The following is a 26,274-nucleotide window of genomic DNA, read 5'->3' as shown; positions in this document are numbered from 1 at the left end:
GACAGCTTCTTTTTTCTTCGTTTCATGTTCTCTTCTGTCTAGTATTTTTCATGTTTTAAGTTGGTCGTGTGGTCATCTTTCTCAATATAACACAGTTTTAAAGAATCTTTGTCTGTGACGTAACTACAAAAGACGATCTCCCTCCCTACATAAGAAGTTAGTTCCACTTGTCAACAGTTATTCAGTTGGTCAGGTCTTTTGGCCCCCTCCACCCCCACAATTGTAGAGGCCATGGGGGCATTCTCTTTTGGTGTTTCTGGAAACTGACCTGTCACGAGTGTTGTGTCTTTTAGAGTGCTGGCGACTGTAAAACCAAAACTGAAACTTACCAAAACGTATTTAGAATATATAATTTTTGTATTGTTACTGCTCCACTATGCGATCTAATTTCCTACTATAATGTGGTACAAGCATATGCTTATAAAGATATAATTGTATGTATATATATATATATTCATTTACGGATGTTAATGGACGTATTGCTATCGTTACTTTAAATGTTTCTCATTAATTACATGTTAACGCTGTGTCTGTCAACTGCTGCTCAGGGGAATTTCTTGGTTTAAACAAAGACTTCATGTTAAATTCTAAAAAATTATAAAAGAACAACTGTCACTTTTACCGAAAATTAATGAACCGACCGCTCGAGTGATGTTTTTTAAAAGCGTTTTGAGATAATAGCATTGCGAGGTCTTATAGACTGCACGGTAGGGGGTGCTGTTAATACGATATCACACAGATTACCTTGATGATGATTTATAGAACCTGCTTTAGTTGACTTTCAGATTTATTCAGGTCATTACTACTGTTTAACTAAGCCTACCTGAGAGTTGATGCCTTCGAAAAACTTGATTCGTCATGCATCGTATCTCGCAACCTGACATAAAAATGGATTTGTATCTGATCTCAATGGCTCACCAACTAGCTGTCAAAATGGATCTTTAAAAAGCATCCTTTCTAAATTCCGTTCGCTGTTCGATGTATTTCTTTAAACAATCTCACCCTTCGATGTAACGTCATGTTAGAAATGTTAACTGTACGTTTAAGAGTAAAACTTGTTAAGAACAAACCGGTTAGAAGTGAGTAACTAAGCTGAAAACCTGATACCGTTAAAATAGAACGTATTTTATGGCTATTTTATTGGCCTTTTACTTAAGTGGCAAACGATACACTTTCTATCAAACTAAAAAGACACGTTTTGCGACGCATAGATTATATTCATGTCTTCAAGGCGACCCATGAAGATTATAAAAATAGCTTTTAACCACATAAAAGTGTATCTGTTGGTTCAATTTCGCGCAAAACTACACGAGGGCTATCTGCGCTAGCCGTCCCTTTCCCACGGCTGAAAGGGCGAGCATGTTTGGTGTGCTTTCCTAATGGAAGTACAGCACTGCGAACTGAAACATTTTGTTTTATTTTCAACAGAAGTGACACAGCACGAGCTGACGGCTTGGTATTTTAAACACGAAATGAGTTGCCATCAAATATAATTTATTACTTACTGTTTGCTTTTTAAATCCTTTACCTAATATAGTTTAGAAGCATTAATGTCATACAAGTTGAGACACTTTCCGGAAATTTAACTGTCAAATTTACTGGCATTTGCTTTTTTTAAATAACTAGAATAGAACCATTTAATATCCTAATGTAATATCTATAAACCGTGTGTATTATGTATGGATAGTTTATAATTACACCGTGTCCATTTCAACACACGTGGCGCCACGGTGGTACAGCGGTAAGTCTACACACATATAGTCCAGTACACTGAAAAGATTCCTAAGTACAATAACAAAGATCGTCAACGTTGAATTTTAGTCTTACGCTAATATGGTCTGGCTTGGGTTATAGGGTGCTCGGTTCGTATTCTACCTACGTGCTACTCCCTTGAACCGTGGGAAAGTTATAACGTATAAGTCAGTCCCATTTTTCCTTGCTGAAAGAGTAGTCCAACCATTGGTGATGACAAACTATCTCCTCTCTGCACGAGTTGTCTTATAAGAAACAAAACTGTCGAAATTTGTGTTGAAAGATCGACAAGATGACACAGACTTTTCAGTGTGACACACACATTAAAACAACAGGCTTGACGTCTCTTTAAACGCCATCAGCTTTCTAGTATGACACACATATTATAACAACAGGCTAGACGTCTCTTTATAGGCCACCAACTTTTCAGTGTGACACACACATCATAACATCAGGCTAGACGTCTCTTTAAACGCCATCAACTTTCCAGTGTGACACACATTATAACAACAGGCTAGACGTTTCTTTAAACACCATCAACTTTTCAGTGTGACACATACATTATAACAACAGGCTAGACGTCTCTTTAAACGCCATCAACTTTCCAGTGTGACACACATTATAACAACAGGCTAGACGTCTCTTTAAACGCCATCAACTTTCCAGTGTGACATACATTATAACAACCAGTGTGACACACATTATAACAACAGGCTAGACGTTTCTTTAAACACCATCAACTTTTCAGTGTGACACATACATTATAACAACAGGCTAGACGTCTCTTTAAACGCCATCAACTTTCCAGTGTGACACACATTATAACAACAGGCTAGACGTCTCTTTAAACGCCATCAACTTTCCAGTGTGACATACATTATAACAACAGGCCAGACGTCTCGTTATAGGCCACTAACTTTCCAGTGTGACACACACATTATAGCAACAGGCTAGACGTCTCTTTAAACGCCATCAACTTTCCAGTGTGACATACATTATAACAACAGGCTAGACGTCTCTTTAAACGCCATCAACTTTCCAGTGTGACATACATTATAACAACAGGCTAGACGTCTCTTTAAACGTCATCAACTTTCCAGTGTGACACACACTAAAACAACAAGACATCACTATTACATTTTTTAAAAGGTGATGATTCGAACACCCCTAACATCATGGTTATATTCGTATTTTATATGATACAATAAACCTTCATAAGGGTCCTAAAGAAAAACGTTTCGTGCTTGGTTCTCCTGTATGGTGTGTTTTATGAGCGTTTTAAGCACCGCTTCTCAATCTTAGGGTCCGGCTAGCTGACTTCCTACACCATCACAAACCACTATATATAACTGTCCTGTCAGTTTTTGTTTGTTTTGAGGAATTCCGCGGAGGTTTGACGGACCTGGTGGCTGAGAAACTGTAGTGTAGATAAGACGAATCGTGGTGAGTAAAAGGGAATGAGCGGGAACTGCCTGATGTAAGAAATACAAGCATGAGGACTACTTTTCGAAAATGTTCGACGAAAGACACGCGACTTTCTAAACCTCGTCTTCTCTGTGCTTTTACGGGTTCTCTTGTTCAAGGTTAGGTTACGTATATCTCATTTCCGAGTTAAACCTAAGGTTTATTTCGTGTGGCTTGATTCACTTGTTTTCAAATTTATATCTCTTTTTATGTTTTATTTATTTTTGCTTCGTAAGAAGTAGTTATGTGTTTTCTGCGTTCAGGAATGTATGTTTATTAAGAATTAAAACACAGAGCTATAGGATGGGCTCTCTCTGCTCTGCCCACCAGGTATCGAAACCAGATTTCTAGCAGTGTGAGTCCGTACGTAGGGTGAGTAGGGATGTATTTTTGTTTTTATTTTCGCTACGTATGTTAACTGTATATTCCTGGACATTCTCTGCTAGCAGCCTATGAAAAGTATCATGATACTAACTAAATGCCCGATTAAGTAAGTTAAATATTTTATTGAATAAATCGCGTCCTTCCACTACTTGTATCAATAGTGTATTTTTTCCCTCAGTTTGTCTTCCATGTAAATACAATATTACTTCTTGATTCTCCAGCTTATTCTCTTGTCTATCGTTTTTCCTTTGTACATTTAGGGTCAGTGGTCGGTTTACAACACTACAAATCCAGGGGTCGATTCCATGTGCTAAACAAACAACTGCTCGTTCATTTTTGTTAATGTTTATCCAGTCCCTCTCGTCTATCACCCAAGAGTTGGCGGGGGGTGTTGATGACTAGCTGCCTTCCCTCTAGTCTTACACTGGTAAATTAGGGACGGCTAGTGCAGATAGCCCTCGTGTAGTTTTGGGAGAAATAAAAAAAAACTTCACTTCTATAACAGCATGAAGTCTACATGATTTACAACGCTGAAATACTGGGTTAGATTTCCCTCGAAAGACACAACAGAGAGTCTGATGTGGCTTTCTATAAATAAACACACACCAGCACCTCTAAATAATTAGTAAGATTAATTCCAGTAAAAATAAATCGAAATAATAAACAACTGATGTCACATAACTCTGTAACATTGTGTTATTAATTCTAACCCTAATACAGATCTGTAAATAATTCATATAAATTTGAAGTTGTTGTTTTTGGAATTTCGCACAAAGCTACTCGAGGGCTATCTGTGCTAGTCGTCCCTAATTTAGCAGTGTAAGACTAGAGGGAAGGCAGCTAGTCATCACCACCCACCGCCAACTCTTGGGCTACTCTTTTACCAACGAATAGTGGGATTGATCGTCACATTATAACGCCCCCACGGCTGGGAGGGCGAGCATGTTTGGCACGACTCGGGCGCGAACCTGCGACCCTTAGATTACTAAGCGCACGCATTAACGCGCTAGGCCATGCCAGGCCAAAGTTGAAGTGAAAATGCACCTCTTCAACTTAAGTTAGCTCACACGATAACATTTAATGTTCATATTCTAACCGTAATACAGATCTGTAAATAACTCGTATAAATTTGAAGTAAAAATGCACCTCTTCAACTTAAGTTAGCTCACACGGTAACATTTAATGTTCATATAATCAGTTAATATAAGCATCGTCCAGACTGCTGTTTTACTGTGCCTAGTCAGTGAAAATGTTTGTGTGTGTGTGTATGTTGTTGTTTTTCCTTCTGGAAATACTTCCGTTTTCTGAGATGTAATTCCTTGGAAAGTTAATTCGTTTAAACGCCCCCTACAGTCAAACAACATATATTATTATCCCTCCCTCTGGTATCAGTTGCAGCTTTCCTCCAATGCACAACAAGAAATTATTGAAAACTAACTAATTTGAAAGTATATTTTTGTTTCCACGCTGTAATATCCTTTTAACAAGAGCAAAAGGGTATCGCTTCATTTAAGTTTTTATCTCTCAGATACCTCCCATGATATGTCACAATGGGTTGTGGTTTGAATTTCGCGCAAAGCTACACGAGCGCTGTCTGCACTAGTCGTCCCTAACTTGGCAGTGTAAGACTAAAGGGTTTAGTTTGTTTTGAATTTCGCGCAAAGCTACACGAGGTTTATCTGCGCTAGCTGTCCCTCATTTAGCAGTGTAAGACTAGAGGGAAGGCAGCTAGTCATCACCACCCACCGTCAACTCTTGGGCTACTCTTTTTACCAACGAATAGGGGGATTGACAGTCACATTATAAAGCTTCCACGGCTCAAAGAACGAACATGTTTGGTGTGACGGGGACTCGAACCCGCGACCCTCAGATTACGAGTCGAGTGCTTTAACCACCTGGCCATGTCGGGAGGCTTTATTGTGTCTGTCGTATGCCAGCTAGGCTGATGAACTGGTATTGTACGAGATGTCTCGTCAGCACCGACTGTAAAAGAAAAAAGTATAACTGATATATTAGTAGATTTTATTTCACTAAGAAGTTCGTAGATTTAACTGCAAATTGTTAATTCAAAGATGTATTTGATGTAAGAATGTCTTTGCCTCTCTCTTTCTCTGTGTGTTTATATTAATTTTACACAGTGTATTGTGTCAGGTAGTAAAAATCGTATGAGAAATATTTCGTTGCAGCCATTACTCGGGTTTCAGTAATAACTAGATAATTACATTTTCACAATGTTTATTTGTTTTGTATTGTTCTCAAGCTATTTAGTAAATCAAAAAAAAATAATTAGGGTAACAAATATTCTTTTATTTAATCCATGCTGTTATAAACTGTACATCCTGTCAGGCACACAAGGTACATGATATTGTTACATCACACTAACAGTTGCGTAATAATAAAACAAAAACAGTTTTAGTTATGATTCTAGGGCCTGGCATGGCCAGGTGAGTTAAGGTGTTCGACTCGTAATCTGAGGGTCGTGGGTTCGAATCCCCGTCGAACCAAACATGCTCTCTCTTTCAGTCGTGGGGACGTTATAATGTTAGGTCAATCCCACTATTCGTTGGTAAAAGAGTAGCCCAAGAGTTGGCGGTGGGTAGTAATGACTAGCTGCCTTCCCTCTAGTCTTACACTGCTAAATTAGGGACGACTAGCGTAGATAGCCCTCGTGTAGCTTTGCGCCAAATTCAAATCAACTTATAATCCCGCTATTAGGGGATAGCGAGATAAATAGCTGGTAGGACTGAATGATCGATTTATTTCTTATTAAAAATAAGTGATAGAATTACAGAGTTTAGGCCTTTCTTTAAATTACAGGGGCATCAGACAACGTTAGCGACACTAAAGATTTAACAGAGCACGTAAAGCTTATTGCAGTATTGTTATTTTCACATGTCTGTAATAAGCCACACACAACGTTTCATTTCTTTATTGCACACGTGTCGATTAACCACCATCACCCCCACTTTTTCGCAGTGAGTCAGCACAATTTCAGATACGAATCTTATAGTCAGACCTTCGTTAATTTGGAAACAGGAACGTTTCTAATTTATTTCTAGCAAATTCAGCGTTAATGGGATTTTTTTCTTTTTTTTTCTGATTTATAAACGCAGCTGAATAAATCATTTTTCTATCCACTAATCACAAATATAAATCTAGGAAATTGAATACAATGAATGGTAGTAGTTTAGCCCTCCAAGTCATTATGAAATCAAATATTAACACAATAAATGGCTCCTGTTATTGCCAGTCGAAGTTTGATCCAAAGTGAAGTAAACATATGCACTATGTTTTCTCGTCTTAACGTCAATGGCGTTTATGTACCACGCTGTTAATCCACAGAGAGCGAATTGATTTCCGTTATTGCGCTGAGCAACTAAAACAAAATAACTATTTGTGAAATACACTAAAGAAAGTACGTGTTTAGTTATATTCTCGCCACTACGTGTACAGCAATGCGATACTGCGTCTCACTTAAAAAAAAAAGGTTGTTGTATGTTCAAAATAGAACAAATTAAAAAAGAATTACTTTCGATAATATAATGAGCAACATGGAGCACTACAGGTAATTTCTTCAGACGTGTTGTGATGTTTTCACAACTTTATAACAACTCTGTCAACCTGAAGAAGTTTATGTTACTGTTCCTTAGCTCTCACTTTGGTTAATATTATTAACACCGAAACTCCTTTACTGTGTTGAACATCAAAACTACATCTGTTAATTCTGTTAGATCCACGTGACCAGGTGGACAAGGAACTCGACTCGTCGTCTGAGGGTCACGGGCTCGAATCCCTGTCGCACCAAACACGCTCGTCCTTTCGTCCGTGGGCGCGTTACAAGTGACGGTCAATCCCACTATTTGTTGGTAAAAGAGTAGCCCAAGCGTTGGCAATGGCTGGTAATGACTAGCTGCTTTCCCTCTAGTCTTACACTGCTAAATTACGGACAGCTAGCGCAGATAGTCCTCGTGTAGCTTTGCGCGAAATTCAAAACAAACAAACTAGATCGGGGCAGACAGCCTAGTTGCTTTGCGCCATAAAACACCAAACCAAACCTGTGAGATCGAAGTTTAAACACAGACTAAAATCGCTACCATGTAATTGGTAATAGTTTCGTTACCTCGAAGCTCAATTGATTAACATGGCTAGTGTGAATTTTTTTTATAACTGTTATTATTAATTCCCCGAACCAGTACATCGATACTGCTAATACAAAGTCTTGTTCACAATTTTATTTTTTCACTGTTAACACGAAATACACAGTTTTAGAAATAGCCTGTTAAAGAAACTTTGATAAGTCTCGATGGAACCGCCCTCTATAGATTATATTGTCATATGTATTTATATTAATTCAAAAATGGTATTATTTTATTTCAGTTTTTAGTGGTAAAACAAAGATTGTGAAATACAATTTTTGTAGGAGGAGCAGAAGTGTTCGTACATTTCAGAACGTGTGAAGAAACTGATATTCCCTTAAAAATGTTGTTTAGTTTGGTGAATAAACTATATTATACCATTCCAGAACTAGACAAATGTTGTTTAGTTTGGTGAATAAACTACATTATACCATTCCAGAACTAGACAAATGTTGTTTAGTTTGGTGAATAAACTACATTATACCACTCCAGAACTAGACAAATGTTGTTTAGTTTGGTGAATAAACTACATTATACCACTCCAGAACTAGACAAATGTTGTTTAGTTTGGTGAATAAACTACATTATACCACTCCAGAACTAGACAAATGTTGTTTAGTTTGGTGAATAAACTACATTATACCACTCCAGAACTAGACAAATGTTGTTTAGTTTGGTGAATAAACTACATTATACCACTCCAGAACTAGACAAATGTTGTTTAGTTTGGTGAATAAACTACATTATACCACTCCAGAACTAGACAAATGTTGTTTAGTTTGGTGAATAAACTACATTATACCATTCCAGAACTAGACAAATGTTGTTTAGTTTGGTGAATAAACTACATTATACCACTCCAGAACTAGACAAATGTTGTTTAGTTTGGTGAATAAACTACATTATACCACTCCAGAACTAGACAAATGTTGTTTAGTTTGGTGAATAAACTACATTATACCACTCCAGAACTAGACAAATGTTGTTTAGTTTGGTGAATAAACTACATTATACCACTCCAGAACTAGACAAATGTTGTTTAGTTTGGTGAATAAACTACATTATACCATTCCAGAACTAGACAAATGTTGTTTAGTTTGGTGAATAAACTACATTATACCACTCCAGAACTAGACAAATGTTGTTTAGTTTGGTGAATAAACTACATTATACCATTCCAGAACTAGACAAATGTTGTTTAGTTTGGTGAATAAACTACATTATACCACTCCAGAACTATAGTTTGGTGAATAAACTACATTATACCATTCCAAATGTTGTTTAGTTTGGTGAATAAACTACATTATACCACTCCAGAACTAGACAAATGTTGTTTAGTTTGGTGAATAAACTACATTATACCACTCCAGAACTAGACAAATGTTGTTTAGTTTGGTGAATAAACTACATTATACCACTCCAGAACTAGACAAATGTTGTTTAGTTTGGTGAATAAACTACATTATACCATTCCAGAACTAGACAAATGTTGTTTAGTTTGGTGAATAAACTACATTATACCATTCCAGAACTAGACAAATGTTGTTTAGTTTGGTGAATAAACTACATTATACCACTCCAGAACTAGATAAATGTTGTTTAGTTTGGTGAATAAACTACATTATACCACTCCAGAACTAGACAAATGTTGTTTAGTTTGGTGAATAAACTACATTATACCACTCCAGAACTAGACAAATGTTGTTTAGTTTGGTGAATAAACTACATTATACCACTCCAGAACTAGACAAATGTTGTTTAGTTTGGTGAATAAACTACATTATACCACTCCAGAACTAGACAAATGTTGTTTAGTTTGGTGAATAAACTACATTATACCACTCCAGAACTAGATAAATGTTGTTTAGTTTGGTGAATAAACTACATTATACCATTCCAGAACTAGACAAATGTTGTTTAGTTTGGTGAATAAACTACATTATACCACTCCAGAACTAGACAAATGTTGTTTAGTTTGGTGAATAAACTACATTATACCATTCCAGAACTAGACAAATGTTGTTTAGTTTGGTGAATAAACTACATTATACCACTCCAGAACTAGACAAATGTTGTTTAGTTTGGTGAATAAACTACATTATACCACTCCAGAACTAGACACTTGGTTCATAATTGTTGGAATTTAGCCAGCAAAAAATGTACTTCCGGCAATTTAGCGCCGTCTCCTTCATTATCTGCTTGGTCATCATAACGAACAGGAAACAACTGTCCAGTGATTTAAAAAATCAAATTATTGTAAAATACAAGTCTCGTGTGTCTCTTTCCGGTATTGCTACACAACTTAATGTTCCGAAATCTACTGTTCAAAGCATAATTGCCAAGTTTAAGCTGACAGGATCAACTGCTAACCTCCCTCGTTCCGGACGCCCCACCAAAATTCCAAAGAGAACCAAGAGGAAGGTTCTCAGAGAAGTTAGTAGGAACCCTCACTTAACACGTAAAGACGTACAGAAACTGGTAAGGAAAACTGGGGTTGAAGTAAGCACCTCTACAGTTACGAACATGTTACGCTCTTCTGGGTTCAAAGCATGCCGTCCTCGTAGAACTCCATATTTAGAGCCTGTTCATTTAGAAGCACGATTGAGGTATGCAAGAAAGCATCTAGATAAACCCTTTACCTATTGGAAGAGTATTCTTTGGTCAGACGAGACTACAATCGAGCTTTTCGGCCACAATGATGTTCGCTATATTTTCCGTAAGAAGGGGGAACGAAATCTTCCAAAGAACACCGTCCCTACAGTTAAACACGGAGGTATCTTGATCATACTATGGGGTTCCTTCAGTTCTTCTGGTGTAGGCAGCCTCCACCGCGTCAACTGAATCATAAAAAAAGAAGAGTACGTTGATATATTACGTACTTATATCATGATGATGCTCGGAACTTGCGGCTTGGGCGTTGTTGGATCTTCCAGCACGACAATGACCCTAAGCATACATCGAAATATGTGCAATCTTGGTTGCATAGGAACCATATAAGAGTTCTGGAGTGGCCATCGCAGTCATCCGGTCTCAACTCAATTAAAAACGTTTAGCATGAGTTGAAGACCAGGTTTCATCAGCGTCATCCGAAAAATTTGCAAGAGTTGGAGGCCTTCTGTAAAGAAGAATGGAAGAAAATACCAGTCGAGTATTGTCAAACGATCATGGAGGGCTATGAGGAGAGATTACACCAAGTAATTCACCTGAAAGACTACACAACTGATCATTAAAGTAGACGCACGAACACTTTCTGTCCGTCCTATGTTTGGTTATTTGTTTATAAACAGTTTATTTGTCGTTTAATTTACATAAAAATTTATGTAGATGTGCGTTAGTATAATATTTATAATATATTGTACTTTCATTATCCTAATCTAGATACATTTTAAGTTATGAGGAAAAATACTACTCACGACGCATAGGTACGAATACTTTCTGTCGTACCTGTAACTTAAACGAAGTTCATGTTATCTTAAATAAAATTGTGCTTCAGAAAAGGAATTTGTAAAATCCCGTATTTAAATTCTGAACAAGTTAGAAACAACAGCAGATTTACGATAACAGTTATTTAAATTAACAGAGAAACAAAAACTGTCTTTTAAATGCCTAGACTGTTCCTCCAAATCTTTGGCAGTTATTTTGGTTTACGATTGCCTGGGGTTTACCGTAATGTTCAGGAGGAAACCGAGGGTGGCTCACGGAGTACACTGAATTAAATGGATTAGGTCCTAATGATGACTTCCGGTGATTTTACTCTGCTATAAAAATACCAGAAGTATTTAGGTTTTGTAACCTCGATGATTTTTCTCTACCCAATGTGTAATTAAGACTAAAACGTCACAAGTATGATACTTTCATATTAAGAAGTGGAGACCCGGCATGGCCAAGTGGGTTAAAGCGTTAGACTCCTCGTCTGAGGGTTGCGGGTTCGAATCCAAACACGCTCGTCCTTTCGGCCGTGTGGGCATTATAAGTGACGGTCAATCCCACTATTCGTTGGTAAAAGAGTATCACAAGAGTTGGCGGTGGGTGGTGATGACTAGCTGCCTTTCCTCTAGTCTTACACTACTAAATTAGGGACGGCTAGTTCACATAGCCCTCGTGTAGCTTAGCTTTGTGCGAAATTCAAAACAAACAAACAATTAAGAAATGGAGACTTCAATGCAGTTACATCTTAGTAAGCGATTTATACAGTTTTTCCCGTGATCATTGGACGCTTTCAGTTTTACCTTGACCAATGGAAGATTTCAAACATTTCACGTTGACAAATGACTGCCTTCAAACCGTTTCATCTTGACAAATGTTTTACCTTGATAAATGGAGGATTTGAAACATTTTTATCTTGACAAATTGAAAATTTCAAACGGTTTCAACTTAACAAATAGATACTTTAAAACAGTTGCATCTTGACAAGTTGATGATAGTATCACCTCTATAAGTGTTAGCTTGTTTGGTTTAAACGTATTTAAATCGACAAGTGAGGGTTGAAACAGCTTTAACTTAAAAGGTGACGGTTTTAAACCAGTTTTATCATGATAAGTGTTAGTAAAATCCTTTCTTGATAACGCTAGAGCCTGGGGACCCCCAGTGGCACAGCGAAATGTCTGCGGGCTAATACTGCTAGAAATCGGGTTTCGCTACACGTGATTGGCAGAGCAAAGAGAACAGATTATGAGCAGCCAAACAAAGCCACCTACAGATCTGCCAATATAAGGTGTCTTAAATCGTAAATGGACACCTGATTCAAAGGGTTTTATAATGAATTATTCATCCTAGCATTGGAAGTTACAAAAAAGTTAAATCACACCAACTGGAGGAACAGCGACTGAACATCATATAAATTGTAGTTGTAGATATCATGACCTGAGACATCAAGGATACATCTTTCTTAGACACTGTGTTCTTTAGACACAGAAAACCGATTGATCGTACGTTTATCTCTTAAACAGAAACTAAAACTTAGGTATTTTTCTTTTCAAGAATGTACAGATCTTAACAAAATAAAAAACTTACAAAACCCTTGAAGTGTTGATTAAACTAAGCTGACTGAACATCACTGTTAAAAAACAAGGTGAACGCAGGACGTTTGTCTCGCACAAAAACAGTACATCAAGCGTGAAACGATTAAATTAAGTTAGTGAAACATTGAATAAAACCGTGATCGAAACACTAAAGCTCGAAAAACCCAGTCTACTTTGATATTTCATTTATCTTCACCAGATGGCGCTACAGTTTATAACTCAATAGGCGTAATTTTACTTTTTTTTTATAGAAAGAAATGCTTATAACAATATATTTTTGTGGTGAGACATAAAGTATTGTTGTAACAGTTTCTATTGTAAGCTAAGTCGTTTCGACTTATTCCTTAAAAGTTGGTGCAAAGTTTAATCTACTAAAATGATAATTTTATGTTTATTTATTCTATTATAGCTTCTTCATTCAACCTAATTTGTCTCCGCTGTTAGGCCTAATTTGACAATAGACACTAACATTCTAATTTCACTTACTTGATAATTTTTCCTTTTTTTATTCTTTGCCTCAGTAGGAAGTGAACTAACGGAATGGTTGACAGTAAGAGATAACCTAACAGACTCCCTAACTAAATTCAGTTGCCCCATCCTCCGCATACGGCCTTGGTCATTTTGGCCCATATATTTATGTCAATGTGCACGTGGGTGTGTTTTAATGGTTTATATGTGTATAAATGCAACACGCTTGTGTTTAAATTGTCCCCACCCCTTCCCCAAATAACTGTCAGATTTAAATTCCTGTGTACGCCTCAACTAAAACCTTAATTTCGTAAATATCTTATAAATTGAGTAAACCATTCAGAAAATATACAGATAATTCCAGTTAATTAGCGCACGTTTTTAGCAATGCGCTTAAGCTGACTTGTTAAAACTATTGTGTATTCTAGAAAGGACTCTGTTATATCTACTCTGCCTGTATGTAGTCACGTTCGAAGGATTTATAAAACGTGGAAGAAAAACACACTCTTCACCCTCATCCTATGCACAATGTTTACATCTTATCTCTGGCTCAACACTCCCTGTCTGTTAAGGAAGTATAAACAGGACTTTGAAATGTGGTTTATTGGTAGATGTTGTTGTTGTTTTCGTAAAAGAACAGTAACCTAATAATGTTATAAACTGAAAATGTTTTCCTTTTTCTTTCTAAGCCTATTTAAGAAGAACGAGTCCATGTTATTAATGAGCCTTTCAGAAACTTCGATAATATCGATCCGAAATGTCATTTGTTGAGATTACCAATTCATACAATTAATCCGTTGCTCAGATTCGCTTCAGTAATTAGCTTTCAAAAAATATAACAAAAATCATCTCTACATGATGTGAAACTCGTTAAAAAAACTTTCTTTACGTTTTTTACACTGCAAAAAAATGGCCCTTAACATACTGGGTTCGGGAACTTTCTTTACGTTCTTACACTCCATAAAAGGACCCTTAACATATTGAACTTGGATAATTTTATTTATTTTTCGACTACTTGTATTCGATCTACAACACAACTTTAAAAAACTTAAAAATAACTTGACCAACATTCCTGTCTTCACAGTCCACTGGATATTTGACATTTCTTAACCTATTTAGCCCGATATGAAACTGACCGAACCTGCGTGTTTGCTGTTCAGGCTGCTAAGCATACTTTGATATACGACAAATTAGAACTCGCAGCTATTGTATCTGCTTATCAATATCATTTGATTTACACCTGTGTTATCGTAGTAAACAATGCATTGGCCATCAGTGGCACAGCGACACGTCTGCAAACTGACAACGCTAGAAACCGGGTTTCGACACTCTTAGTGAGCAGGACACTGATAGTACATTATGTAGCGTTATTGTTAATTACAAACAAACAAACAAACTTTCGTCCGAATTAATGTTAACAACGATTTATTTTCAAGTTACAAAACACTTTCATTTTATAATATGTAAAACCAAACAAATTTAAAAGTTCCAAAGAAGATATACAAGTTCTGAGAATGATTGAACTTTGTTCGTCCAGGTTTGATAAGAAAATAAAGAGAAAATTTTAGGCTTACTTTATATAAAAAAAGCAATGAGCTTTGGTATTGGAAATTTTCAGACACACAGATGACCAATTTATAATAGCCATCATAATTTTTTTTTTATATGCTAGCCTACTGTTAGTTTTTTACACACGATATTCTAATTCTGAATTTTTCTGTATCTTTTGTGTGTAAGGTTTCAATTATAACTAAATAAGCCTATAATGCTATATCCTGAATTAAATGTTAACCCAAACTTGCGAAAAATGTGAAGTCTAGGTAGAATTTATTCGTATAATTTACATGTTAACCATAAAATTTACCGGTTCTCTTGCAAATGATAGACGCGAACATGAATGAAAACCTGTCGTTTTGCGCAGTTTCGCTTTAGGAAAACGTGACTTGCGCAGTGACATCGACAGACAAACAAGCAAACAAACAGAGAGATTTTGAGTTATATATATATGTTTGATTCTCCTGCGAATTATTAAACAAATTAGATTAACACGGCTGCACAATATTTTTACACTTTGAGAATAACCGTCACATTGGTCATGTCTCTTCCGATTTTATAACAAAACATACTTTTGACAAATGCGTACAAATTTAATGAAATATTTTCTCACCACTAAATAGGGTGAGAAAAATGTATGATGACACACACTTTTCTTGCTTAGTCTTCCGACCGATTACGGCCCCCCGCTAGTACAGCGGTATGTCTCCGGATTTACAACGCTAAAAATCAGGGGTTCGATTCCCCTCGGTGGGCTGAGCGGATAGCCCTATGTGGCTTTGCTATAAGAAAAACACACCCGACCGATTACGATGTCAGAGGGTACACTGTATAGCACCAACTTAGCTACGTTAGCCCTAATGTACTGAAAAAATAAAACAGATAACTACATCAGAAAAGTTTTCACTAGGTTTTGCGATACTTTTTTTATTCATATTAATTAGTTTTTTTCCTCACTTTTTTGGTTCATTCGTATTGATTTTGTTCCTGGATTCAAGCTCGTAATTTTCGGTATCATTAGTACCTGAACATTGTTTGATGTATACGTTCAACCATAAACTTAGATCGATCTACACCAATATACCTTGTCGTCTTTTCCGTTTTCACCTCTTGTTCTTTTTGCATTGCTTACACACGTGCACACAAGTCTGAAACTGTGTGTTCTATAAACAGTAAAACTGGACAAACCATGTAAAAACCTGTAATTAAAGATGAACCGGTGATATAAACTATATTGTAATAAAGTCAAGGCCATTAAGGCCAATAAAGATATAACAATAATTTAGTGTAATTGTTTACAAATCTTAGATTGTAATATACTTAAATAGAGTTAAACTAGTAAAGATAACTGTTAATAGCACCTAAAGAGTAATAATGGTGTAAAATATAGTAGGGCCAGTAAAGATAAAACAATAATTTTAAAAGAATTGTCGTCAGTGAACTCACCAGTTAATCTGTGGGTTTAAAACGCTAGAAATCTAATTGCGATCCCTTTTGTGACCACAGCACAGAACACTCATTAAGTACCTTTGAGCTAACAAGTAAACACTCAAATAAACTAAAAAGTATTGTTCGTAAAACTTTCAATGTAATAACAATGAAAACTATAGTGAATCCAGTATATATATAAAACAATACGTTTAAAATTATAAAAGTATTGTTCATATAACTTACAATGTAAACTAAGGTGAGTCCAGTATATATACAGTTACGACAGAAAGTCTTCGTACGCCTGCGTCGTGAGTAGTTTTTCCTTATAATTTAAAATGTAGCACGATTAGGATAATGAAAGTATAATATATTATAAAATATATTACACTAACACACATCTACATAAATTTTATGTAAATTAAACGACAAATAAACTGTTTATAACCAAATAACCAAACATAAGACGGACAGAAAGTGTTCGTGCGTCTACTTTAATGATCAGTTGTGTATCCTTTCAGGTGAATTACTTGGCGCAATCTCTCCTCATAGTCCTCCATGATCGTTTGACAATACTCGACTGGTATTTTCTTCCATTCTTCTTTACAGAAGGCCTCCAACTCTTGTAAATTTTTCGGATGACGCTGATTAAACCTGGTTTCCAACTCATGCCAAACGTTTTCAATTTGGTTGAGACCGGGTGACTGCGATGGCCACTCCAGAACGCTTATATGGTTCTTATGCAACCAGGATTGCACATATTTCGATGTATGCTTAGGGTCATTGTCGTGCTGGAAGATCCAACGACGCCCAAGTCGAAAGTTTCGAGCATCATTCTTGATATAAGTGCCTAATATATTAACGTACTCTTCTTTTTTCATGATTCAGTTGACGCGGTGAAGGCTGCCTACACCAAAAGAGCTGAAGGAACCCCATAGCATGATCGAGCAACCTCCGTGTTTAACTGTAGGGATGGTGTTCTTTGGAAGATTGCGTTCCCCCTTCCTACGGAAAATATAGCGAACATCATTATGGCCGAAAAGCTCGATTGTAGTCGTCTGACCAAAGAATACTCTTCCAATAGGTAAAGGGTTTATCTACATGCTTTCTTGCATACCTCAATCGTGCTTCTAAATGAACAGGCTTTAAATATGGAGTTCTACGAGGACGCCATGTTTTGAACCAAGAAGAGCGTAACATGTTCGTAACTGTAGAGGTGCTTACTTTAACCCCAGTTTCCCTTACGAGTTTCTGTATGTCTTTACGTGTTAAGTGAGGGTTCCTACTAACTTCTCTGAGAACCTTCCTCTTGGTTCTCTTTGGAATTTTGGTGGGGCGTCCGGAACGAGGGAGGTTAGCAGTTGATCCTGTAAGCTTAAACTTGGCAATTATGCTTTGAACAGAAGATTTCGGAACATTAAGTTGTGTAGCAATACCGGAAAGAGACACACGAGACTTGTATTTTACAGTAATTCGGTTTTTTAAATCACTGGACATTTGTTTCCTGTTTGCCATGATGGCTAAGCAGATAATGACACAGACAGCGCTAAATTGTTGGAAGTACATTTTTTGCTGTCTAAATTCTAATAATTATGAATCCAGTGTCTAGTTCCGGAATGGTATAATGTAGTTTATTCGCCAAACTAAACAAAATTTTTACTGGAATATCAGTTTTTTTCACACGTGTTTGTTTATAAACAGTTTATTTGTCGTTTAATTTGCATAAAAAGTTATGTAGATGTGTATTAGTATGATATTTATAATATATTATACATCTATTAGTCTACTCGTGATAGTTTTTAAGTTATGAGCAAAAACCACTCGGGACGCAGGGATACGAACACTTTCTGTCGTAACTGTGAAATGTGTTTTCTTATAGCAAAGCCACATTGGGTTATCTACTGAGTCCACCGAAGAGAATCGAACCCCTTATTTTAGCATTATAAATGCGTAAACTTACTGCTGTATCAGCGGGGAACATATATAAAATAATACACTTACAATTATAAACAATGTAAACTAAAGCCAGTCCAGTATATATAAAATAATACGTTTAAAATTATAAAAGTATTGTTAATATAACTTACAATGTAATAACAATGTAAGCTTAAGTGAATCCAGTATAAACACCAAATTGAGAAGCCCCTTAATATTTCAAAAACTGGGCTCCTGTAATGAAAAGAAAACTTAGAAGTGGATTAAAAGGCTTAGCATTGGAGGCCGTTCCAAAAGGTTAACCTTTGATGATAAAACACTTGAACATAAGAAACGACTTGTAGCCACAGATTCTATATATGATTTTATTACATTTCAGAGTGCATCTGAAACAAAAGCTTAGAAAATTATTTAGGAACATTTGTAATTGGAATTAATATTTTCAACCCAAATATCACTTTTTTTCTGAGTCTTGGAACTGAATATCTAACAAACTTATAAGGTGTACACAGCTGAAGTGTTGAGTGTATTCAGCGTTATCACATCTCTAACCTTGGTTCTTACGATTTTCAGACTAACAAGCTAACTACAATACTACGCCACACTGACACGTGAAATAGTGTTATCAACACGTTAACAAAAGTCGCACTTTCTTACAGTTCGCTACAATTGTTTCCACGAAAACTATAGTGTTTTTTTTTACAATTAATAAAAATAAAAAAGGGTTTTTGGTGGCTAAAATGCCCGTTGAAGAGAGAGGTTTATTTAAAAAATAACTGGTAAATAAATTAATATGATTCAACAAGGAATTTGGGTAAGTAAAATAACCCATTTCAGAGGGCGTTTTACAATCCCCTCCAAACAAGCAGACTGGTAAGGAAGTTAATACGATTGATTATTCTTTTGCATTTTTTGTTAAAAGTTACTTTGAAAATTATTTGTGTTTTGTGGGTGGGTTTGTGTCGCTCCCCGCTAGTACAGCGGTATGTCTCCGGATTTACAACGCTACAATCAGGGGTTCAATTCCCCTCGGTGAGCTAAGTAGATAGCCTGATGTGGCTTTGCTATAAAAAAAACACACGCATTTTTTGTTAAAAGTTACTTTGAAAATTATTTTGTTTTAGGCTTAAGTTTCTATCATAGAATCGTCGTTTGGTTTGAGAATGAAACAAGAATTAGACCAAAATTAGTTTAACGGTATTTGCGAAAGGAAACCCAGTGTATTTAGACCTGTTTGTTTCTTAACGATTTTTTTTTCTTCAAAAAAGCATAAAACATCTGCTTTTGATTCAGTTTTATGACTAAATAACTTTGATTAATATTACATTTTTAGAGGACTCTAAAGTACAACATCTTGTTTAATCATTTCGCAAGTTGCATAATGATTTCTGTCTTCACTTGCTCGATGTACCCTGCATCTTACATGCACTAGAATACAATTAATTAATTGGCTCGGCATGATCATAGGGCACTCGACTTGCAATCTACTGATCGCGGGTTTGAAACACCGTTTCATTAAACATGTTCGCCCTTTTAACCATGGGAGAGTAATAAGGTGACAGTCAATTCCACTATTCATTGATAAAAGCATAGTCTAAGAGTTGATGGCGGGTGTTGATGACTAGCTTACTTCCCTCTAATATTTCACCACTAAATTACAGACGGCTAGGGCAGATAGCCCTCGAGTAGCTTTGCGCAATATCCAAAAGAAACCAAACAAATAATTCTGCAAACCTATACACTATTTATACTCAGAAAATGATGACAAGATCTTATTGGACTTACCACAAGTGACGTAATGAGATCTTACGTAGTGTCAAAGAACCAGAGCTTGATCTGTGAGGACATCTTGCGGCAGGAAACAGTAATTACTTCTTTGATCACCAAATTCCATTTACTTGGTAACAGATCTCGGAAGTGTCTTCCATAAAAAAACAAAACGAAGGAAAGTGTTATCGACAAAAGAAAATAAAAAAGGCTGCTAGTTTTACATTACAAAATCTTTCACTAATGACTCTCCCAGCTCCACCTTGAAACGTGGGAGTGAGGAAAAAGAGAAGACGGAATTAATTTATTATTTAAGAAAAAAAAATGTATGAAACTCGTTTAATTATCGACTTTGTTAGCCCTTACACTGTGCTCTTCTCTTCAGATACACTTCACCATTAAACAATTCTTACATTCTACGTAACGATAATGAAAAGTTAGGGTTAAGCCTTGTGAATCAGTTTAAGTGATTGTAGTGTACAGGACAAACCACGCATAAGAATGTAATAGTCAAAAAACAGTGTATCAAGCAACTGAAAATAATGCATTTTACAACTATCAGTTTGTTAGTCACTACTAACTCATCTTAGAATCTTTTTTGTCAACTCCATTTATATGAAGTTCCTTTTCTTACAGAACCTACTTATTCGTGTTTCATGGGTCAGCGTTTTTCTCCACAGAGGACGCTAGAGTTCTGTGATAATCTAGTGTTCAGCACTCTTACTTTACCGTTTTATCACCCTTAGTGACGTTAGAAGTCCAGGAATCGATTTATTTATTCTTAGCAACTGATCTCCTGCCATACTTCATCGCTCCAGTATCCCTGCGTTTTTGTTGTACTATGGATCCCTTTAGGAAAAACCTAATTTTCTTTCTTCTTTGACTCTAAAAAATCGAAAACTAGCTTTTCGTAGCTGCTAAGACAAGAAGTTGGTTATTCAGTTGTGCCAGAAGTAACGAAACTCCATCAGTAATTTTGAAATTAGGGTCGGTGAAAACAGTCAAAGCTTTAAAAGAAAACAGTATATACTTACTGAGTGTTTTTCTTTATTAAGTGTAGGAAATTGTTGTTGATTTTATCCATCTTTATTTTTTATGAACTTTCTTCCAAGTTGGCACCTTTTAAACCTCGTATTCGTGTTTTGGTTATTTTAGACAGAAGCTGTATTACAGCGCCATCTACAGACAATCGTTTTCGTAACTTCTTGATGAACCATTTAGAAATACCTATTAAATAGAACTAGTAATATTGTGTCCGTACAAAAGATTATATCTTTGTATTTTTATTCTTTTTGTACGGAAATCCAAGAAGAACTTAACCCAAAAATGACAATACACAAGGGAAGAACTAGGCCTAGCGTTTCAACAGTATATCTGTTCAATTCGTTTCGTTTTTGTAAAATACTTTCTGTAGAAGTTTTCTAGAGAAATCACCGTAGTAACCAGTTGTCATGGTAGCCTAAGTAGTTACAATTTTTCATTGCCGCGTAAGATTTAGGCTGTAATTATTATTTAAACTCTGCAGAAAGGGATATGCCTGGTGTGGCCTGTTGGTCTGTTATTCAACTCCCATTTGGATCCCGTCATCGAACATGTTCGCCCATTCTGCCGGGAAATGGAACATTAATATGTGACTGTCAATCCCATTATTTGTTGTAATAAATTGCTCGTGAGTTGGCATTCACTGGCTGCTTTCCTTGTAGTGTATCACTTCAAAATAAAGGACGGTTTGCGCAGATAGCTTAACGCGAAATTTACTAAACAAACCAATAAAGATGGCTTATAGTTTAACTAACAGAGTGCATTATAAGTTTACTATGTCAACGGACTAAATAAAACGATTGGTTTAACAGTTTTTACGTGTTTAATTTCAGTCATATTAACGTTCTGCATACATGTTTATGTAACGAGCGTCATCATTGACACAAAAACAATAACATTTAAAAGTTATTGTTACTGATAACAAAACCAAAGATCCAGACAAGACCTCCTCTATTCACTCGACGTGACAATCACAACGACATTCGAGGTTTTTCTTCCCCGGCGTGGTAGGTTCACGTTATTCCTGGCTAAGTCCATTAGGACAAGAGCTCAGAGTATTGCGTACAGTAATACATGTTCACGCACCTTTTATGAAACCGAGAACGAATTCAGTTCTCTAGATAACTTTCGTTTCATCCATTGCGGATAGAAAGATAATCATTTTAAGCAAAAGAGATTAAAAATAGCACGTGCGATGTTACGGATGCGTCTTTCCATACTGATGGTGTGTTATAAAAATTCGCAATAATCATTACACGTTTTATTTAAAGTGAAGTGTGTTTAAAATGTACTGTTGGTAATAATTGCTCATATGAATTCTCATCTCGTATTGGTTGAACTGACGCTTGGTGAAAATACACGAATATTAATAGGACGCATATTATTTCTCACGCCCCCTAGTGGCATAGCGGAATGTCTGCAGACTTACAATACTATAAACCGGTTCTTGATACTCGTGGTGGGCAGAGCACGGATAGCCCATTATGTAGCTTTGTGCTTAACTTCAAACAAACAGTTATTTCTCGTACATCACGTATATTTCTCACTATTTTTATTTCTTATTTTCTTCCTGCTACATCAGAGGAACTAATTCCGTCTGTTTCCGATTAGCTGACAAGATATAGCCAATAATATCTTTAAATGAATGAATAATCAAGTTTTGATTGATAAGTTGTCTTAATGATATTTTTTGCGCAAAGTTACACATAGTGGACCTTGCGTATATTCGTTCTTAATTTTGAAATGAACATGCTCGCCCTTTCAGCCGTGTGGACTTATAACGTTACCGTCAATCCCACTATTCGTTTATAAAAGAGTATCCCAAAAGTTGGCGGTGGGTGGCGCTAACTAGGTGCTTTCCCTTTAGTCTTACACTGCTAACTTAAGAACAGCTAGCGCAAATAGCCCCGTCAATCCCACTATTCGTTTATAAAAGAGTATCCCAAGAGTTGGCGGTGGGTGGCGCTAACTAGGTGCTTTCCCTTTAGTCTTACACTGCTAACTTAAGAACAGCTAGCGCAAATAGCCCCGTCAATCCCACTATTCGTTTATAAAAGAGTATCCCAAGAGTTGGCGGTGGGTGGCGCTAACTAGGTGCTTTCCCTTTAGTCTTACGCTGCTAACTTAAGAACAGCTAGCGCAAATAGCCCTCATGCAGCTTTGCTCGAAATTCAAAAAACAAACAAACAATTTTGAAATGATAGACTAGAAGAAAGACAGCTGGTCAACAGCACTCACCACCAACTTTTGGTCTACTCTTTCCTGAGTAAATAGTTGAATTTTACCTTCACGCTTTTATTGCTAACATTCAAGAAGAGGGGTCAACTAACAACTAGGTCACGTCGAACCCTATTAGTATTCGTTAAAAGTTCTTAAAAGATATAAATATTTTATTAAAATTTAGAAACCTCATTTTCAATAATCTTATTGTGTGCCAGGCGCGGCCTAGCAAATAGCATGCTTGAACGCAGATCGAAGGGTACAAGGCTTGATCTACAGTAAAGCTCGGAAGGCTTTTCGCTTTCAGCTCTGAGTATGTAATGAGATGACAACCACTTAATCTATCCATTCAGAACCGGACAATGTCCTCCTGCTAACGAGTGCTGCCGCCTAGTTTTCGTTTTGTTGGTCAGTAGTTCCAGGCTATGGTGAGCTGTACCTGAAAATTAGGGAATCTGAACGTTTAATTTTGACCACTAGTTTGTTAGTCAAGTTCAAAATACCAAGACTACCCAGTACCAGTGTGTTGTGTTATTTTATCTATAAAAGTTAATTCTTTGGTCACTTATTTAAAAGGTCATGGTCACTTAATGCAATTCTTATTTGTGTTTTGACACGTGCAAATAAAAAGAACGTTGTTCTTCTGTTATCAAAGACCGCCATCTTGATGAAATTACCCATAATGCAAAGGAGATATGAAAAATAAAAGGGCGTTTATTGTAATTAGTTTATCTGTTTGAACATAGTTTTTTTCTTCTATCCTATCAGTAACATGTTTGATAAACATTTATAGTTATTTTATTGTTAATTGTTGTGTTTGTACAAAAATATGCAAACGTTTTCTAATATCTTTTTTCAGTGGGACTTAGTATGTGATCAGAGCTGGCTCGCAACCCTCACCATGACCTTGTTTCTTCTGGGATGTTTTATTGGACAGTGTCTGTGTCTTCTTGTAGCCCACAAGTACGTATTGAGGTATTATATTCTATGTTAGTATCCTAGTAAGAAATGGATAAATATTGGCTACAGGTAGTCTACTATAGTAGTAGTTTAATATAGCGGTTGTTTTGTATGTAATATGTGTAGTGGTCTACAGGTAGTCTACTATAGTAGTAGTTTAATATAGCGGTTGATTTGTATGTAATATGTGTAGTGGTCTACAGGTAGTCTACTATAGTAGTAGTTTAATATAGCGGTTGTTTTGTATGTAATATGTGTAGTGGTCTACAGGTAGTCTACTATAGTAGTAGTTTAATATAGCGGTTGTTTTGTATGTAATATGTGTAGTGGTCTACAGGTAGTCTACTATAGTAGTAGTTTAATATAGCGGTTGTTTTGAATGTAATATGTGTAGTGGTCTACAGGTAGTCTACTATAGTAGTAGTTTAATATAGCGGTTGATTTGTATGTAATATGTGTAGTGGTCTACAGGTAGTCTACTATAGTAGTAGTTTAATATAGCGGTTGTTTTGTATGTAATATGTGTAGTGGTCTACAGGTAGTCTACTATAGTAGTAGTTTAATATAACGGTTATTTTGTATGTAATATGTGTAGTGGTCTACAGGTAGTCTACTATAGTAGTAGTTTAATATAGCGGTTGTTTTGTGTGTAATATGTGTAGTGGTCTACAGGTAGTCTACTATAGTAGTAGTTTAATATAGTAGTAAATATAGCGGTTGTTTTTTGTATGTAATATGTGTAGTGGTCTACAGGTAGTCTACTATAGTAGTAGTTTAATATAACGGTTATTTTGTATGTAATATGTGTAGTGGTCTACAGGTAGTCTACTATAGTAGTAGTTTAATATAGCGGTTTGTTTTGTATGTAATATGTGTAGTGCTCTACAGGTAGTCTACTATAGTAGTAGTTTAATATAGCGGTTGTTTTGTATGTAATTGTGTAGTGGTCTACAGGTAGTCTACTATAGTAGTAGTTTAATATAGCGGTTATTTTGTATGTAATATGTGTAGTGGTCTACAGGTAGTCTACTATAGTAGTAGTTTAATATAGCGGTTGTTTTTGTATGTAATATGTGTAGTGCTCTACAGGTAGTCTACTATAGTAGTAGTTTAATATAGTGGTTGTTTTGTATGTAATATATGTAGTGGTCTACAGGTAGTCTACTATAGTAGTAGTTTAATATAACGGTTATTTTGTATGTAATATGTGTAGTGGTCTACAGGTAGTCTACTATAGTAGTAGTTTAATATAGCGGTTGATTTGTATGTAATATGTGTAGTGGTCTACAGGGAGTCTACTATAGTAGTAGTTTAATATAGCGGTTGTTTTGTATGTAATATGTGTAGTGGTCTACAGGTAGTCTACTATAGTAGTAGTTTAATATAGCGGTTGTTTTGTATGTAATATGTGTAGTAGTCTACAGGTAGTCTACTATAGTAGTAGTTTAATATAGCGGTTGTTTTGTATGTAATATGTGTAGTGGTCTACAGGTAGTCTACTATAGTAGTAGTTTAATATAACGGTTATTTTGTATGTAATATGTGTAGTGGTCTACAGGTAGTCTACTATAGTAGTAGTTTAATATAACGGTTATTTTGTATGTAATATGTGTAGTGGTCTACAGGTAGTCTACTATAGTAGTAGTTTAATATAGCGGTTGTTTTGTATGTAATATGTGTAGTGCTCTACAGGTAGTCTACTATAGTAGTAGTTTAATATAGCGGTTGTTTTGTATGTTGTGTAGTGGTCTACAGGTAGTCTACTATAGTAGTAGTTTAATATAACGGTTATTTTGTATGTAATATGTGTAGTGGTCTACAGGTAGTCTACTATAGTAGTAGTTTAATATAGCGGTTGATTTGTATGTAATATGTGTAGTGGTCTACAGGTAGTCTACTATAGTAGTAGTTTAATATAGCAGTTGTTTTGTATGTAATATGTGTAGTGCTCTACAGGTAGTCTACTATAGTAGTAGTTTAATATAGTGGTTGTTTTGTATGTAATATATGTAGTGGTCTACAGGTAGTCTACTATAGTAGTAGTTTAATATAACGGTTATTTTGTATGTAATATGTGTAGTGGTCTACAGGTAGTCTACTATAGTAGTAGTTTAATATAGCGGTTGATTTGTATGTAATATGTG

General features: G+C 35.9%; 1 protein-coding gene across 1 annotated transcript in view; it reads left to right on the top strand.

Moving 5' to 3' along the window:
• LOC143239286 (beta-alanine transporter-like) overlaps window positions 1-26,274 on the top strand; it is a gene marked incomplete in the record, with an annotated part of 92,337 nt that overhangs the window by 36,209 nt on the left and 29,854 nt on the right. The window contains 1 exon segment of the mRNA XM_076480212.1: window positions 24,030-24,133. Coding sequence (XP_076336327.1) covers window positions 24,030-24,133 — 104 coding nt within the window.

Source organism: Tachypleus tridentatus, chromosome 13 (assembly GCF_004210375.1).
Source record: "Tachypleus tridentatus isolate NWPU-2018 chromosome 13, ASM421037v1, whole genome shotgun sequence".
In the NCBI taxonomy this organism is placed as follows: Eukaryota; Metazoa; Arthropoda; class Merostomata; order Xiphosura; family Limulidae; genus Tachypleus; species Tachypleus tridentatus.
This window is presented reverse-complemented; position numbering and strand designations above follow the sequence as displayed.